Source organism: Tenrec ecaudatus, chromosome 5 (genome assembly GCF_050624435.1).
Source record: "Tenrec ecaudatus isolate mTenEca1 chromosome 5, mTenEca1.hap1, whole genome shotgun sequence".
NCBI lineage: Eukaryota > Metazoa > Chordata > Mammalia > Afrosoricida > Tenrecidae > Tenrec > Tenrec ecaudatus.
Window position 1 is genome coordinate 149270480 of NC_134534.1, and position 17020 is coordinate 149287499.

Consider the following 17020-nt stretch of genomic DNA (forward strand, 5'->3'; position numbering starts at 1 on the left):
CTTGATCAGGGTAAACCCAAAGCTTGAGAGCACGTAAATTCACCGTCTAGTTCTCACCAGCTTGCTGAGCGTGGAGCAGCAATTCTCGAAGCGCCTCCTCTCTCCCAACAAGGAGTGGTCATGTGGTACTCATTAAGTTCCAGAGCAATGGGGAAATGGAATGATTCGAGTTAAATTTAACCGAGATGGAAACATTTCTAATGGAATTTTTTTCTCCTCTTAGCCCCAAAACACAATGCAAAATTCCAATAATTAAATTTTCATTTCAGAAACAGGGGTCTTCTTTTTTGTCTCAGTTTCAAAAGGAAAAGCCCCTGCAGATCCTATAAAGCAGTTGATAGCTCAAATCAGAATGATCTTCAGAAGGAAGAAAGCGATGCCAGTACCAACTATGTTTTTATCGACGGCACACTTTTCTGTATGATCGTGGTTGTCAGGTGCCATCAAGTGGCCCTGGTCCACGTATGACAATTGGCTCTGACACTGTGTGTAACAGACCGCAGGTCCACACTGCCTGGTTTGCGCGGAACTCATAATTATGTTTAGTTCTTAGATGCGGCTGCTGTTGCCAGTCCGTCTCTTTGATGTGTTATGGCTGAAAAAGACATGCTTTTAGAGAGAAACGTGGTTTTTTGTTTTTTTTCCCCCGAAGCTCTTGGAACATTTATTTATTTTACATACTATTAGGGGCTCATACAATTCTCTTTTTTTCCATTCTTTTTAAAATTTTTTTTATTTTAACAATTTATTGGGGCTGATACAATTCTTTTCACAGTTCATACATATACATACATCAATTGTATAAAGCACATCTGTACAGTCTTTGCCCTAATCATTTTTTTCTCTTTTCTTCTTTTACATTTTATTAGGGACTCAAACAACTCTTACCACAATCCATACATATACATACATCAATTGTATAAAGCACATCCATACATTCCCTGCCCCAATCATTCTCAAGGCATTTGCTCTCCACTTAAGCCCCTTGCATCAGGTCCTCTTTTCCCCCCCCCTCCCTCCCCATTCCCCCCTCCCTCATATGCCCTTGGTAATTTATACATCGTTATTTTGTCATATCTTGCCCTATCCGGGGTCTCCCTTCCCCCCTTCTCTGCTGTCCCTCTCCCAGGGAAGAGGTCACATGTGGATCCTTGTAATCAGTTCCCCCTTTCCAACCCACTCACCCTCCACTCTCCCAGCATCGTCCCTCACACCCTTGGTCCTGAAGGTATCATCCACCCTGGATTCCCTGTACCTCCAACCCTCATATGTACCAGTGTACAGCCTCTGTCCTATCCAGCCCTGCAAGGTAGAATTCGGATCATGGTAGTTGGGGGGAGGAAGCATCCAGGATCTGGGGGAAAGCTGTGTTCTTCATCGATACTACCTCACACCCTAATTAACCCATCTCCTCTCCTAAACCCCTCTATGAGGGGATCTCCATTGGCCGACACTTGGGGCTTGGGTCTCCACTCTGCACTTCCCCCTTCATTTAATATGATATATATATATATACATATATACACATACATATATACAGATACACATATATACACATACATACACACACATATCTTTTTTTTTTTTTTGCATGATGCCTTATACCTGGTCCCTTGGGCACCTCGTGATCGCACTGGCCGGTGTGCTTCTTCCATGTGGGCTTATTTGCTTCTGAGCTAGATGGCCGCTTGTTCACCTTCAAGCCTTTAAGACCCCAGACACTATCTCTTTTGATAGCTGGGCACCATCAGCTTTCTTCACCACCTTTGCTTATGCACCCATTTGTCTTCAGCGATCCTATCATGGAGGTGTGCAGTCAATGATACGATTTTTTGTTCTTTGATGCCTGGTAACTGATCCCTTTGGGACCACTCGATCACACAGGCTGGTGTGTTCTTCCATGTGGACTTTGTTGCTTCTGAGCTAGATGGCCGCTTGTTTATCTTCAAGCCTTTAAGACCCCAGTCACTATCTCTTTTGATAGCCGGGCACCATCAGCTTTCTTCACCACATTTACTTGTTCACCCACTTTGGCTCCAGCCGTTGTGTCGGGAGAGTGAGCATCATAGAGTTCCAATTTAATAAAAGAAGGTATTCATGCATTGAGGGAGTGTTTGAGTAGAGGCCCAAGGTCCTTCCGCCACCTTAATACTTATCACAATCCATACATATACATACATCAGAGAAGCATGGTTTTTGAGGTGATGAAATACCCAAGAGTTGCTACAAAATGATGCAGTGGAGACAAAATTATGCATGTGTGTTAGCAAGGAAAGCATAGCTTAAGCAAGCCAGTCAGTCATATGTTGATAATCATTGAATAGTCATCATGGGATAGTTTCTCTGCTTCTGGATACATCTGAATATTGTCCTAATAAAAATGAACTATAAGCTAAAATTGTGATAAAACAAAACACAAAGTTAGCAAATCCGTGCAACTCTACCATGTGGGAAGAGAGGGAAAACCATGGCTTTGAAATGAGAGAACTCCAAGCTCATACCCAGCTCTAGGCTCTGTGATGTCAAGAATCGTCAAGTCTTGAGTTCCCCATGTGTCAAGTGCATCGAGGCTTGGAGATGGCATCCTGACGTCACCACCAAGAGGCCCAGAATCGGAATGGCTTGAAGGCACCTTGGCAATCATTCAGCTCCCAAGCTCTCAACCTCTCTTGGATGAGAGACCTCATTAAGAATTTGATGAAAGCTTTCTGGGGCTGCCGCTTGGGTTCTGGACGCCGCCTCGGAAGCGGGAGCGGTCATACCCCCTTGTCTCACCATTACCGATCAATAAAGACTGCGAGCCACAAAAAAAAAAAAAAAAAAAAAAGAATTTGATGAAAACTCTAGACCTCCCCTCAGAAAAATGCACGTTTCATGTAGGTGCACAATTCTGTGCATACGATTTTAGTCATCTAAATCAGTGTCTTCATTCTGTACCTACATGAAGAGCGAGTTGCTTCCCCACAGATGACCTCTGGGGAAGGTATGATTATCCCACTGTCTTCACATAAAGATATTGAGACTCAAAGAACAGTGATTTAATCAACCTCCACTTCTACTTGCCCTAAAAATAAAGTTCTTAATCACATGTACAATATTCTCTGGCCCATGTTTATCTCACAGTCATCATCTCTCAGCACATGAGGGGAATTCCACTCCCTGTTGTTTGCTGCCTTCGGAAGCACGTCTGCAGATGTGTAACAATGCAACTGATAATTATTTGCTGTGTGGTGCCTGGGTAGTGGGAAAATGCAAATATGATTTATTACCTTTCTGTTTGGCTGCCTTTGACTTCCCATTGCTTTGTGATAAAAAGCAAAAGCTTTATGGTGGCACTTAGAAGCCACCTCACCCACTGTCCAGAGGGTTTGTTCCTCACTGGCTGCCTCTTTACCCCTCAAACATGCCAGGCTTTCTCCTCCCGCTGGGCCTTTGTACATGTTCCATCCATGCGAATGCTCTCTTCACCTGGCTAAGCTTTGCTCGTCTTTTAGGTCTCAACTGGAAGCTCTCATCCTTAGAGAAGCCTCTCTTATACCAAACCCTTCATCTAAGTTACTAGTTGCCATCAAGTCAGCGCTAACTCAGGTCAACCTCGGGTGTGTTAGAGTGCTCTGTACAGTTTTTAGTGGCTTCTGGGTGCACTTGAGCCTAACCTTTTGGTGAGCAGCTGAGTACATGAAGAAATGGTGTGAGGGCCACATCTGAGCCCTTCCACCTCCCAAGGCTGATGATGCCACTGGCAAGACAGGTCAGGCATGCCTCCACCCTCCGTCCCTCTGACACCAGCAGTCCCTCCCACACCGCTCTACTTCTGTCGGTAGGCTTGATAATTCAGTGCAGTGGCCACACACAGCACACAGTGCTCATCATGAAGGGTTTTATTGGGAAAGTTAACAGGTTGCAATTCAGGTGAGAAATGCTCTGGGGACTGTTATTCAGTCAGGGTACTTTCTTTGCCTCTCTGGCCCTCAGCCACTGGGCCTGCCCTCTACCCTGCGAGGGCAATATTACAAAGCTTGTTGAGGGCTGCCAATACATACCCAGAGTACCCCGCTCCAAAGCACTCAGCTTTACTTGCTCTGGGGGTTGGGAAGTTCACCACTCTGTCTCTCACTCTATCTTCTGGTTCTGCTGCTGCTCCTCTGAGGCTCCTTTAGTGTCAAGGTTGTCTCCTGGATGGAAGAAGTTCAGGGCGCAAGGATCTTGGGGTCCACAGGATAACCTCCACCCATGGCTCTTCTCACTTGCTTGTACTGAGATCCCCACTTTCTGCTTCTGCGATGACGGATTTTATATCCAGCAGGTGGGCAATCACAACTAACCTTGTTAATAATCGCTCAAACCGCAGAATTATTGCCCTGTCCATGTCTTTCCCTGGCCCATTAGGAAATGGGAGTTCCACGTTAGTTTGAGGGAGTAACAGCCTGTGCCTGGAGAAGCAGCAGTCAATAAGACACTGCACTGCAGGGCGTTAATTGTAACTCTTTATGCCACCCAGGGACTCCCACCACTGGCTCTCCTAAGGCTCACATCTTTTCTCACCTTTTGGCATTTTTGTTGGCTTTGTTTAATGTCTACTTACGCTACTAGAGCAGGGACCGGCAAACCTTTGAGGTGGAAGAGCCAATCCTGTCCCTCACAGCAATTTAAAAATTATTCAAGAGCCATAAATACAGTTTGACAAACAAATGGAATCACTATTGTATGAATAATATTCTTTAAAATTTTAATAACTGAAACTATTGGTTTTATTTTCATTTTCAATTTTATTCCAGTACTACAAGCATGCACTGAAAGAGCTGCATGTGGCCCGAGAGCTGCAGTCTGCAGACCCCTGGCCTAAAATAAACTCCAGGAAGGAGTGGATCATGCTTGCTGTCACTACTCTGTCCTCTGCACAGAGCATAACTTCTAGGATGCGGCAGACTTCCAGTACACTTTTGTTTATTCCGTGCTGGACAGAGGATGATTTGAACCCTAACTTCCTGCTCCAAAGTATCGCCTACTGCTGTTGATAAGAAGCAGCAGACATTTATTATGTCACTTAAAATTTTTAATTTTCTGAGAAATACTTTCTGAGAAGTGCTGGTTTAAAATAAATGTAAAAATTTTCTTTTTGAAAACATTTTTAGGCAAACGCTTTGCTTCTGGATCAGCTGACAAAAGTGTTATCATTTGGACATCAAAATTGGAAGGCATTCTCAAGTACACGTAAGTAACCTCTTGTTTAATGTCTTGGTTAAATCTAGTGCTGCTATAACAAATCCCACACATGGATGGCTCGTGGTCTAGGAGACTAGAAGTTCAAATTCAAGGACTTTCTTCCTCTGTCAGCACTGGGGTAAAGGTCTTTGTGTCCTTCAACATTTGTGGGCCTGCCACCCCTTGGGAGCTCTATGTGTCCTGGTATCACTCTTTCCTGGGTCCAGAGGTTTTCAGTACAGGGACCCCAGGCCCAAATAATGGGGTTTGCACCTGACACTTCTTTCTTGGTATTTTGAAGCCTTTCTACTTCTTACTTCTTTCCGTTCCTTTCCTCACTGCCGTCGACTGGAAGCTGACTCTTAGTGACCCTATAGGAGAGGGTAGAACTGCCCCTAAGAGTGTCCGAGACTGTACCTCTTTGGATTGCAGCCCAACATGTAACCGTTATGCCACCATGGCTCCCTCTGCCCCCGCCCCCACCTTAAGTCTCTTGTAACTAAAAGGTGTTGCCAACTAGACCTTGGAGAAACTCCCCTTACATCAGATCAGGGCTGCTGACCTGAGTAAGTGTGTCCCGTCTCATCTTTGGCTGAGCACATCAGATTACATCATGAGGGATGATTACATCATCGCGTAACTGCCAAACCACTGAGAATCAGGTCCCAGCCAATTGTACACACATCAGGGGCCAGGAGGTGGGGCTGGGAGAGGGACACAACACAGTTCAATCCATGACAGTTGTATAGAATTTTTAGTTGGACTCTTTGAGTGCCTAAAGAAAAAGCATTTTAGGAATGTGGGGAAAAGGAACTTTCCCTCTGAAATTGAACTTGGAATTAAGTCATAGGTGTGTGTGGTGGCCAGAGGAAAGTTGGTAACAAGTGAGAGAATAATGAACATTTATTGTTATTATTAATTGAAATTTTCTTGAGCCCTCACAATGCTGACTAGTGCTGGGCTAGGTGTTTCCCAGAGCTTCCTCGTCTCAATCAGACATTGCAGATTCCACCCACCCCTACCCCACGTCATCAGGGTCTCTCTCTCAGGGGAGGGCTTCACCTCCACACAGTGTCAAAAGCCAGAGATGCAGGGTCAGCTGTGCTCCTCCACGCATGGGAGCTCTGCACACGCTCTCCACCTACCCACCCACCGAGCCCCCTTCCCTTTCGGATCTCAGACTCGGTGCTTGCTGCAGGGAGCCTCTCCTGCCCTTCCAGGATAGGCCAGCCTCTGTCATGGCACTTTCCACAGCTGTGGCTACACGTTCCCTTTGGCCACTGAGTGCTAACTGCCAGCAGCCTGTAAGTGCCAGGCAGCAGAGAGTGCATCTGTCTTTGCTTATCACCGTGTCCCTGGGGCTGGAACAGTGCTGGTACTCAGCCCCAATATTGGAGCGAATGGGTGAATGACCGAGGGAACAGATGAGGTCATGAATCAAAACGTGACCAAGAAATGATGGAATAAAGCCGGAGCCCAGAAGCCATCACGGTGTGCGGCCCTCACTCGTTCCATTTTCATTGTCTGAGTGCTTGCCCTGTCTCCAGGTCGTGGCTGTAATGTCTTCATTGGCCTTCTCGGTATTTCCAGGCCTCCACAAAGCAGTCCGGGGGACACCATTAATAAAGCACTTACTTTGCTCCTGGCACGAGTGTAGTGTTCGCCGTCATTATCTCATCAGATCACAAGCCTCAAGTTTCCAGCAGATGGTCTCAGGAGAGGGGATGGTTAGCTGGGCCAGAATGGTGGGTAATGTTTTGAGAAGTGGAAAGGGGAGTGAGGGGCAATCCAGGAGAGGGAGGGTTAATCTCGAGCTTTGGGCTGGTTGCCTGATGCAGCTTTGCCCTGTGTGATTAGAGAGGCCATGGGCTCCGGCTGGTCAACGGTCTGCGGCTGGGCCCATTGAAGCACGTGTGGCTCTGCATGATAACCGACAGCTGTTTACTCCCCAGGCACAATGATTCTATCCAGTGTGTCTCCTACAATCCGGTGACCCACCAACTGGCATCGTGCTCCTCCAGTGACTTTGGTAGGTGCAGATTCCCAGGTTCTTGTCCTGGAATAACTGAGCATCTGGGCCCCAAATCATGCTGGCATCCCTGCTGAATGTAGGGATAATACTGTGTCTCTCTGCTCCATGGCTAAGGAGAGGCTGACGGTTCTTTAAACTGGGTAGAAACCAGGAACGTGAATGACGGGGTTGAGCCCAGTCGTCATTCTGGGAGCCGGCAGGGAGGGCGCAGGACAGGGAAGTGCTAAGAAGAAGGACCCGAGGGCACAGGCACAGTTTTGGGGTTGCCTCTAGAGAAGAAGCCTCCTGCCACGGAAGCTGACGGTGCAGTGGTCCCCACCTCTGTGGCGCCCCATTGCATACAGGTGTGAAACTCCACTGTTTCCACCCAGTTTAGGGCGGTGTATTGTTACTCCTGGTGGAGCAGCTGCAGCTGTCCTTCCTGGAGGCAGCAGGCCGAGGAAGCCTGGCCTCATACACAGTGCCGCCATGGGGCTGCCATAGAGGAGTGCCCAGCCAGAAAGTCTACTGAGGGAGGGTATGAAGGCGAGCAGGGTGTCGACCCGTGTTCTCCAAGGTGGGCGAGACCACCCTATGGGGGCAGCTGGAATGATCCAGGGGCATTGCAAACGCAGATAGCTACATTTTATCCTGGATTAGGGACTACAGTACAAAAGTTAATTGCCAAGGGGGTGCCCAGTAATTCTTCCCCTCAACCCGAAAAGTTGGCAGTGAGCTAAATAAGTTTGGGAACTTATGTATGAATTAACTGTATCAGTCGTCTGATTTTCAGCACCATTGAGTCTGTCTGTGTTGTTGAGAGAACTAGGGGCCTAACAGAACGTCCGTTGGACCAGGAAGCAGAGAGACCTCAGCCCTCTCTCTGCTTCAGGTTTCTTATCTAAACAGGCCTGTTACCAACTCTATCACCCTCCAAGACACAGTCCTGGGGTTTAAGAGAGAATGTAATTAAAAGCACAGTGCACAAATAAAAAGGGGGAAGGGACTGTCATTCATTAAAACAAAATTGAACTTTTTTTTTTCCAACCATGTAAGGCATTGGTCTAGACCAGTGGTTCTCAACCTTCCTAATGCTGCAGCCTTTTAATACAGTTCCTCATTTTGCAGTGACCCCCCCAAACCATAAAATTATTTTCATTGCTACTTCATAACTGTAATTTTGATACTGTTATGAATCAGACGACCCCTGTGAAAGGGTTTTTCCACCCCCCCCCAACGGGGTCGCGACCCACAGGTTGAGAACCACTGGTCTAGATGCTGGCTATGGAGATTAAAAAGACAAGTTATAATTCTTGCCCTCATAGAGCTTGTGGTCTGGATGGCGGTGGGGTCCCTGGGCAGAAGTAAACAATATATTGAGTAAGAATACCAATAATTATTGAATGTGTTGTGCCAGGCACTGTGCTAAGGGTTAAAATGAATTCCTGTTCAAATTCCCTGCTAACTCTGAGGCGCAGTATTATTCCTAGTCCCCATCGACTGATGAAAAAGAAGCGGGGCTCATAGCAGTTGGTTTAGTCACAGCTGGTGGAGCGCACCCAGGCCCTGTGTGCACTGGACCTGCTCTGGTGAGCTCCACTTAAGGAAGCCCCTGGGGAGGAGCCGCCTCTGCCAAGTAGAGGTAATATGTGCACCTGAGCCTCCCCTGTGCTAGAACGATCAGCCCACTCAGGATCCAGAGGGCAGCGTTTCCCTAAAGACAGTTAAGAGGAAAATAGGAGAAGCAGATACCGGCAACACCGAGATAAGTGCCTTTCCTTAATTGACGATAAAGCTTTAAAAATATACTTGCACAGGTTTAAATGTTTGTGAGTCGCTTTGGACCAGGCTGCAGGGAAAGAAAGAAAACTTTATTTGCTGTTGGAAGTTGCTCTATAAATATCTTTTTACACTAGATGGACCTTCTTGATCATGCTCTGTGGCTCAGGCCAAGAGTCAAATTTGCGTATGTTGTCTGGACCACCCCTGCTATTAGTGGGGCACTGAGGCAGAAGCAACTGGCCTCACTCAAGTGGCCAGTGAGCCTGAGGCAGGGCCCAGTGCAGGCAGGGCCCTGGGCTGGGCTGAGGCGTTGGAGAGGAGACCGGACTTCCTGAAGCATCAGTCATTACTTTGAATGCTAGGTCGTACACTGGCTGCAATGTAATAGATATGAATAGTGAAGTTGCCATTTCTGTGAGTGGGAATTTTAACTCCTGAAATGTTGACATTTGGCACAGCTTAATAATTTTTTATATATTAGTCACTTAACAAATAAAAACATTTGTTTCAAAAAGAAACTAGAAATTCACCAGTATTATGTATGTGTGTGTGTATGTTTTAAAGAATTTGAGATTCACAGAAAGTTGCAAAGCTAAGATAAAGCTTCCCCTAATGGTGACACCTTAGGTAACAGTTGTACACAATTGTACAGTGTCATGACCAGGAGACTGGGATTGGCACTGTGTGTTGAGACAGTTCTGTGCCATTTGATCTCGTGTGGGTGATCGCCACTGCGGTACAGAACTAGCCCATCACCACAGGACTTCTCTTTATAATCACCCCATTCACCAGCCCCTATCATTCCTAACCCTTGGTTGCCACTGATTTGTTGTCTATCCCTGTACTTTTGTCACACAGTACATGACCTTTGGGGATTAATTTTTTTATCAACAACCCCCCTTGGCGATCCGTCGGAGTTGCCGTGTAGCTCACTGGTTTGTTCCGTTGTGTTGTGGAGTAGCATTCCAACCAGTGCTGCTGCTCGTCTCCTTTTGTGTTGCAGGCTTGTGGTCTCCAGAGCAGAAGTCTGTCTCCAAGCACAAATCAAGCAGCAAGGTCACGTGCTGCAGGTAAGTGAAGATGCCTGTGAAGGTGGCCCCGGGTTTCTCTCCTCTTCCAAACAAGCTCTCACAACCACGCAATTTCACACAGCAGAGAAGGCTTTGTGTTACGAGTGGGCCCAGATCCCTGTATCTTTCTCCTTCTCCGGTCTCATGATGAAAAAGCCTGTGCGCCTTAATCATGAAGCCGAAGATTACAAGTTGCCTTCAGGCAGTTCCCTAGCAGCAAGTCTCCTCAACATTTAGTGTACTGTGGGGGCTCTCCGGGAATGTGAGGCTGCCTGTCCCCATCTCCGTTGTCCTAGCAGCCTGAGTGGTTCTGCTGCTGGTAAGCTCTGTGACCTCGGAAAGTTACCCAGCCTCTGAACGCCTCATCTGACAAATGAAATTAAAAATCCTGACGTGGTCGGGTTGTTGCGAATGCACACAAGCCAGTGAGTCCAAAGCTGCAGTGCAGTGCTGGCATCAGGAGGACACTCCATCAGTGTTAGGCGTGCTTGTGTACATCTTCTGAGCATAGCCTTTCTCTCGTTCAGTATCTGTGAGCACCTACTGCATATCAAGCTCTGCCCCAGGAGCTGGAAATCTACAAAGACAGGGTTCTGTTCTTTGGGTGCTCTTGCTGGGGCAGGGGGTGTGATTGAGAATGGGGAGCGCTGACTGGCCTACACATGCAGCAGGCATGTGCTAAGGGCTGGTGTGAAGGATATGACCACAGAGAAGTGTGGGTGTGCTGCCTACACAGCTCACTGTCGATGCCAGAAACAAGTGGAATTTTAAATATGACCCTCTGATTTTATATCAGGACCAAGAATGAAAAAAAAAAACATGGCCCATCTGTTGTAGTCTCATCAGACTCTATTTCTAACTAGGCATCGTCCTTCTCACTGAGTTGTTTGTGCACACAGCTGGACAAATGATGGTCAGTACCTGGCTCTGGGGATGTTCAACGGGGTCATCAGCATCCGAAACAAAAATGGCGAGGAGAAAGTGAAGATTGAGCGGCCAGGGGGCTCCCTCTCCCCTATATGGTCTATCTCCTGGAACCCTTCAAGGTACACTTCTAGCTAGTCTCCTCGAACCTCATCACCAAGAGCTAGCTAGCTCGCGCTCTCTCTCTCTCTCTCTCTCTCTCTCTCTCTCTCTCTCTCTCTCTCTCTCTCTCTCTCTCTCTCTCTCTGCTATTCAAAAGCTTCTCATCCCACTTAATTGGTTGGTTTTGGACCTGTTCCATTTGAATGGAAGTTTTAAAGAGCCCATCTTGAGTTTTAGAAGGAATCCCAGAGATTTAGCTAAGCAGATAAATGATCTAGACAAGCCCAAGGTGTGTCTGGGTGTGTGTTGTGATTGGTGTGTGCTCTGTGTGTGTGGTGGCATGGGAGGCCACTCCCTTGTAGAGATGGTAATCGGCCTCTCTGCTGTGATCCTGTGGAGGCGTCTCTGTAGGACAAGCTTGGAGGGAACATCTGTTTTCATCTTTTCCCCCTTTTTAATTCATCCCTCCAAATCTGGGCATAGCATGTGCCCTATAGTGGACTGATGAAGATACCTTTTTCCTGAGCCTTTATTTATTTTTTTTTTGGCCATCCTTTGACAAATAGTACACAATGAAAACCCCCATAGCCAGTGGTCCCATCAACTCAACCTTACACACTCTCCTTCCTTTCTAGGCTGAGGCGACTTTGAGGGTAGACTAACAGGTTTCTGGGCTCTTTGTATAGTCCTGTAATATCCCCTACCCCACCCCCAGAGCCCTCTCAAGATAAATTAAAGGCCACCTTACCACCAAGTACTTAATGTTTATAAAGCTATTACCATTTTATAGACAGGTACCTACTTAATTTAGAAGGTTCTTTAAATCCATTGCCTGTCCTTCCCTAGATTGGTATGCTTCTTCCTGAATCATTTTGTCCATCCTGGGCAGCACCGTGCACATCTAATGCCTTCAAGGCCATTATCTTGCCTCAGAGTTCCTGTTGTTTGGGTCTGTGGCCACAGATGACTCTGCGGTTCCTGGGTGCCATTTTTAATTCATGAGAAACAGGATGCCCAGTCTACCTAGTGGCTGTCCTCCTCCGGATAGGGCTGGGGGACTCCCTGACAGGTTTTGAAATGATAGCTTTAGTGAGGTTCTAGGCAATGTGACTGTGAACAACCACTTACTATCTACAGCCGATGGGAGAGTTTCTGGATGAACAGAGAGAACGAGGATGCCGAGGAAATCATTGTCAACAGATATTTTCAGGAACTCCCTTCCACTTTGAAGTCAGCAGTGTACAGTAGTCAGGGTAGTGAGGCAGAGGAAGAGGAGCCAGAGGAAGAGGACGACAGTTCCAGGGCCGACAACTCGTGAGTCTGTCCCGAGGAGCAAGAACCCTCCTGGTCAGCCCCCAGGTGTCCGTGCAGACCTGCGGAGGCAGAGGCTGGCGCGGGCACCTTTGCCGAGAGGGCCCCAGGGGGGCCATGCAGGGCTGGGGGAGTTGTTGATGCAAGCTCCCACAGCAAGGGGCACACCCTGCCAGGTTGTGCGTGGGGGTCCAGGCGTCCTGTGAGAAATTCTAGGCAGGACTGCACACTAAAGAAGGTTCAGGCTTTCTGGAACACCGCTCCCTGAGAAAACCACGGTTAGGGTTCTGGTGCATCTCCCTTCAATCTTTTAGCATGGTCATACAATTAACTCAGTGATATAATGACATCTTGTGTGTGTGGTCCCCAGCCTGGCGTGAACTCTCTCCAGGAACGTTAGACGTCCTTTGAAACGGGGCTCTTCGTGTCTGCATCTGGCAGCCTTGTGTGATTCTTGAGCTTTCCCCCTTGCCCCTCACTTATCACGACACACCCTGGAGAGGATGCCCTCACATTTCCCACGCTCCCTACATGCAAATCCTGGCCGCCTCGGCCTTCTTCTGCTCCTCAGTTGTGACTATGTGGGAGCAGACACTGGTGTGTGGGTGTGTGGTGGGCTGGGCTGGGTGACAAGGACATTCTTTAAGGGCAGCAGGAAGATGTTGTGGGCTTGCGGACCCCATGTAAACTTCAACTAGAGCAACTCTACCATGGCTCTTGTGTGACATGAGTTTGTATGCCTTTTGTTTTTGATTCAGGGTCCCACTGCCAAGTGGGTTGAGGGTAGGGGAAGAGGCCAAAGTGACAAATCCAGTTCTTGGGCGCTGACCCCAGCTCAGAGCCAGTAGAGCTCCCTGGGGGCTGGGCTCCAGGCATGTTTTTGGATTTCAGTGCTTACCTACAGGAGCTGGGATAACCCTCTCTTGCTGATCACATCCCATTTAGTCTTTGTCTTCTCTCCCCTTAATAAGGAGTTGGTACTCATGATGGTTTGCCACTGTTGGCTGGGTATCAAAACAAGGTTTCCCGTTCCTGTCTGTCAAGTGGACCAGGGGACCATAAGCGCTCAGAAAAGTATGAGTTAATGAAACAGGAGAGGACAGGCCAGCTGGGTAAAGACCTGCCTCACGGGCTGGAGATATCTCTTGTCTTGAACTGGATTCCTGAATAGCCCACTTCCCAGCCTCAGCCTCGGGGCCCCACCCTTGGGCTGATTCTGTGGCCAAGACCCAAGGCGCCAGTACTGACATCACTCTGTTTCAGACATGGCTGTTGGTCCTTAAAGGCCCCACTGCTCTCTGTGATTAGATCCAGTGGGGGACCATTTCATCTGTATGGGAAGCCCAACCAAGAGGAGCTTTTTCTAGGCAAGCAATGTTCCCACTATCCATTAATAAGTCAGAGTCCATGTCTTCCTGCTGCCACAGATAGGCTTCTTAGCCATCTCCCCAAAAGCTTAGCACCTAAGCAAAAAGCACTCTTGGATCTGCAACCTTGCTCTCTCTCAGCGCCGCTTCCCAGAAAGCCTCAAAGTGAGGTTCGTTAGCCTCTTCAGTTTGGCAGTGCCCCATCACCAGAAGCTCGTTGCAAGGGGCTCAGGGAAATTACAGAATCCAGGAGGGGCTTGAGTTTCCCCTCTACTTGGTCCCATCGGGCAGAGTTTTGGCCTCAGTACATCTGTACTACATTTGGCACGCTGACAGCCTGGGCCAGGCTTTCTGTTCCTATTGTTTGTAAAACCCTTAGGGCTTCCCTCCTCCGCAGACCATGGCCCCACATAACCTCTTTTGTCTTCTGTTGATTAGAGAGGAACATAATGACATCCTGGCCATAGCTGATTGGGGACAGAAACTTTCTTTCTACCAGCTGAGTGGAAAACAGGTATGTATCTCTGTCCAAAGCCAGTGGGAGGGACAGTTGCAGTTCTACTTGTTAAAAGTGTATTTTGGCCTTCTGAGGTATCTTTATTATTAATTATATGTTGTTATTCTTAACTTCTGCTTACGGAGCATTTACTGTGACACTAGGTACTGAGTTCAGTGCTTTGATCTGGATCTCATTTGATCTCATTTAAGTCTTACACCATTCATTTTAGAAAGGAGCACACAAAGTCACAGAACAAGAAAATACTATGCCCAAGGCCCATAGAGTAAATGATGTGGCCTAGGACGGAAGCCCAAATTCCTTAGACTCTGAATGCTTTATTCTCTGTCCTGACCCTACCGTCTTATATGCACGCATCCTGCCACCCTGAATGAGCGGCCACTTAGGCCACCCTGCGCCCATGGGAGGAACAGCTGACTTAGGACAGGGTATTCCGAGCAGCTGCCCTGAAAGAGCTCACAAGTTGGGGGAGTGGGGAGCCACACTTGAGAGTTAGACGTCCCAGTGTGGTGCAGTAAGTGGCACAGTGGAGCGTTGGACAGACAGGTGTGGGGACACAAGCGAGGATGGCACACTGTCTGTGGGGATGGGACTGTTCCTGGTGGCGACCTTAGAGCAAGGGAGGAGCCCAACTCCTTGCACCAGTACAGTTCTGTCGGCATGGCCTGCACCAGATGTGGGGAAGCAGACTCTTCGCGTACTTTTACCCCCTTCTCCTCGCCTACCCTCTGAGACTCTAGTTAAACCTATGTCAGACCCATTACTACGATGGCCCATCACACAACTGGATTTCTGTGGTCACCTCTTCAACCTCATTGATTCATCTTTTATCTCCAGTATTAGGTTAAGGTCATGAACTTCTTAATTCAGTTCTAGTATTTTCATTTGTTTTTTGTGTCCCCCCCGCCCTATATTTTCTTGCTGAATACGCTTGGTTCATGGCAAGCATCTTTTCTTTCTATCTTTGAGCATAATTCTAATGTTTGAAAATTCTCATATGTGAATCCTAAATTCTGGGTCATCTTAAGGTTTGTCTCCATTGATAGTCTTTGCTTTTGAAAATGATCCATATTTTCCTGCTTTGGGGAATTTGGGTTTGTATCGGCGATATTGTGCAGAATGCGTTTTAGAGATCCTGGTTTCTAGCCTGCTCTCCTGCCGATTGTTGTTTGCTTGTTTCAGCAGACATTAACTTTTAGCTATACTCAAATTCAGTTTCATCTGTCCTCTGGAAAGCAGCAGCTGGAACCTCTGCTTAGTTCTTTTAGCCTGAGCGAGACTGCCTGACATCTGCCCGACACATATGTACTTCAAAGGCTCTCCAGATAGGCAGCAGAGTTTCTGGGCAGAATTTAGGCACTCCTCTGCCTCTCTCTGTCCTGAGATCTCCCATCTGACTTTGCAGCCGTTCCCGTCACCTGACATTCTGTGGTCACCCAGCAGCATGGGGCTGGGCCTGCCGCCTGGAATAAAAATGGAAAACCTTCAAGTGCCCTTCCCCGCTCCCCAGGGCACAGACTGCTCCAGCTCTGCCAATTTCTGGTTGCTCTCTTCGTGTCTTCAGCTGGTGGTGGTTGTTGTGCTCGGTGCAGAGTTCACAGTTGTTACCTGCAGGAGGGCTGCTTCAGTAGGAGTTACTGTGCTGTAGACCTTCCATGTCATCACCAAGATATCCCAGTTTTCCTATGAGATTTGCTCGCATTGCGCAAACACCAGAGAACATTTTGTTTAGGGGACATTTGAGATTCTTTAAAAGGAAAAGCTTAAATATATTAAATTTATGTTTGCAGTCTGAAGTTAAAGGGAGTTAATTGACTGAGTCATGCTTGGTTTACTGTGACTAAATTTGTAAATAAGAGAATATGTTTAAATTGAACTCAAACATTTAAGGAGAAGCTATGTTTCTAGAGTTATTTCTTTAATAAATTGATTCTTCATAGGACAGGAGTAATCACATATAGTCTGTATTCTCAAAAGCCATCCTCAGGGGCACCAGAAAACCCATGACTCTAAGGATGAGATACCAGATTAAAATACAGAGAAAAGGCAGCACAGGGAACTTGATGTGTAGAGTGGGAGGTGAACCTAAACCGGGCTCGGGTCAGGGAGTTAGGGGATGCCTTTTGGAGGTGGTCACACCGGGCCCCGAGTTAGAGACAGTGAAAAAGGAGGGCCAGGACCAGGCCTGAAGGAGCATGGTGCACTTGGGGAACGCTTTTTGGTTTCGAGAAGGACCTTGGAGGTTTTCTTCAGGAGTCTGGCCTTCATTCTGAAAGCTGAGGGAACACCATCAAGAAAGTGATTGGACAACCTGCAGGGTGGGTTTTGTAAATTACCTATCTGGTAAGGGGCTTGTAGGCACAAGGAGTATGCTGACTCAGTAATGAAAAGACAAATACAAAATAGGCAAAGGATGTGAATAGACATTTCTCCAGAGAAGATATACAAATGGTCAATAAGCACATGAACAGATGCTCGACGTCATTAGCAGTCCGGAAAATACAAACCCAACCAAGTGAGCAGCCACTTCGTACCCGCTGGGATGGGGAAAGCGGACTCTCTGTCAGGCGGATGGGAGTGTGAAAGGGTCTAATTGCTTTGGAACATGGTGTTGCCATTCGACAGCAAGTCTGCGGCTGGAGAGATGGGAGCCAAAGTCTTCCTGCGAGGGTTCCAGGTCTTACCTGCATGGGTCTCTAGTTAAACCCGCCTGCGGACAAGTTCTCTCAGG

General features: G+C 47.5%; 1 protein-coding gene across 2 annotated transcripts in view; it reads left to right on the forward strand.

Annotated features, from left to right (window-relative positions):
- Positions 1 to 17020, forward strand: part of IFT122 (intraflagellar transport 122) — an 80164-nt gene that overhangs the window by 23872 nt on the left and 39272 nt on the right. Inside the window, exons 4-9 of one of the 2 annotated variants that reach the window (XM_075550062.1) lie at positions 5136 to 5214; positions 7158 to 7234; positions 10002 to 10068; positions 10968 to 11114; positions 12232 to 12408; positions 14211 to 14286. In XM_075550062.1, the coding sequence (XP_075406177.1) occupies positions 5136 to 5214; positions 7158 to 7234; positions 10002 to 10068; positions 10968 to 11114; positions 12232 to 12408; positions 14211 to 14286 (623 nt within the window). The remainder of the gene's footprint in view (positions 1 to 5135; positions 5215 to 7157; positions 7235 to 10001; positions 10069 to 10967; positions 11115 to 12231; positions 12409 to 14210; positions 14287 to 17020) is intronic. The other variant, XM_075550060.1, reaches the window with a different exon arrangement.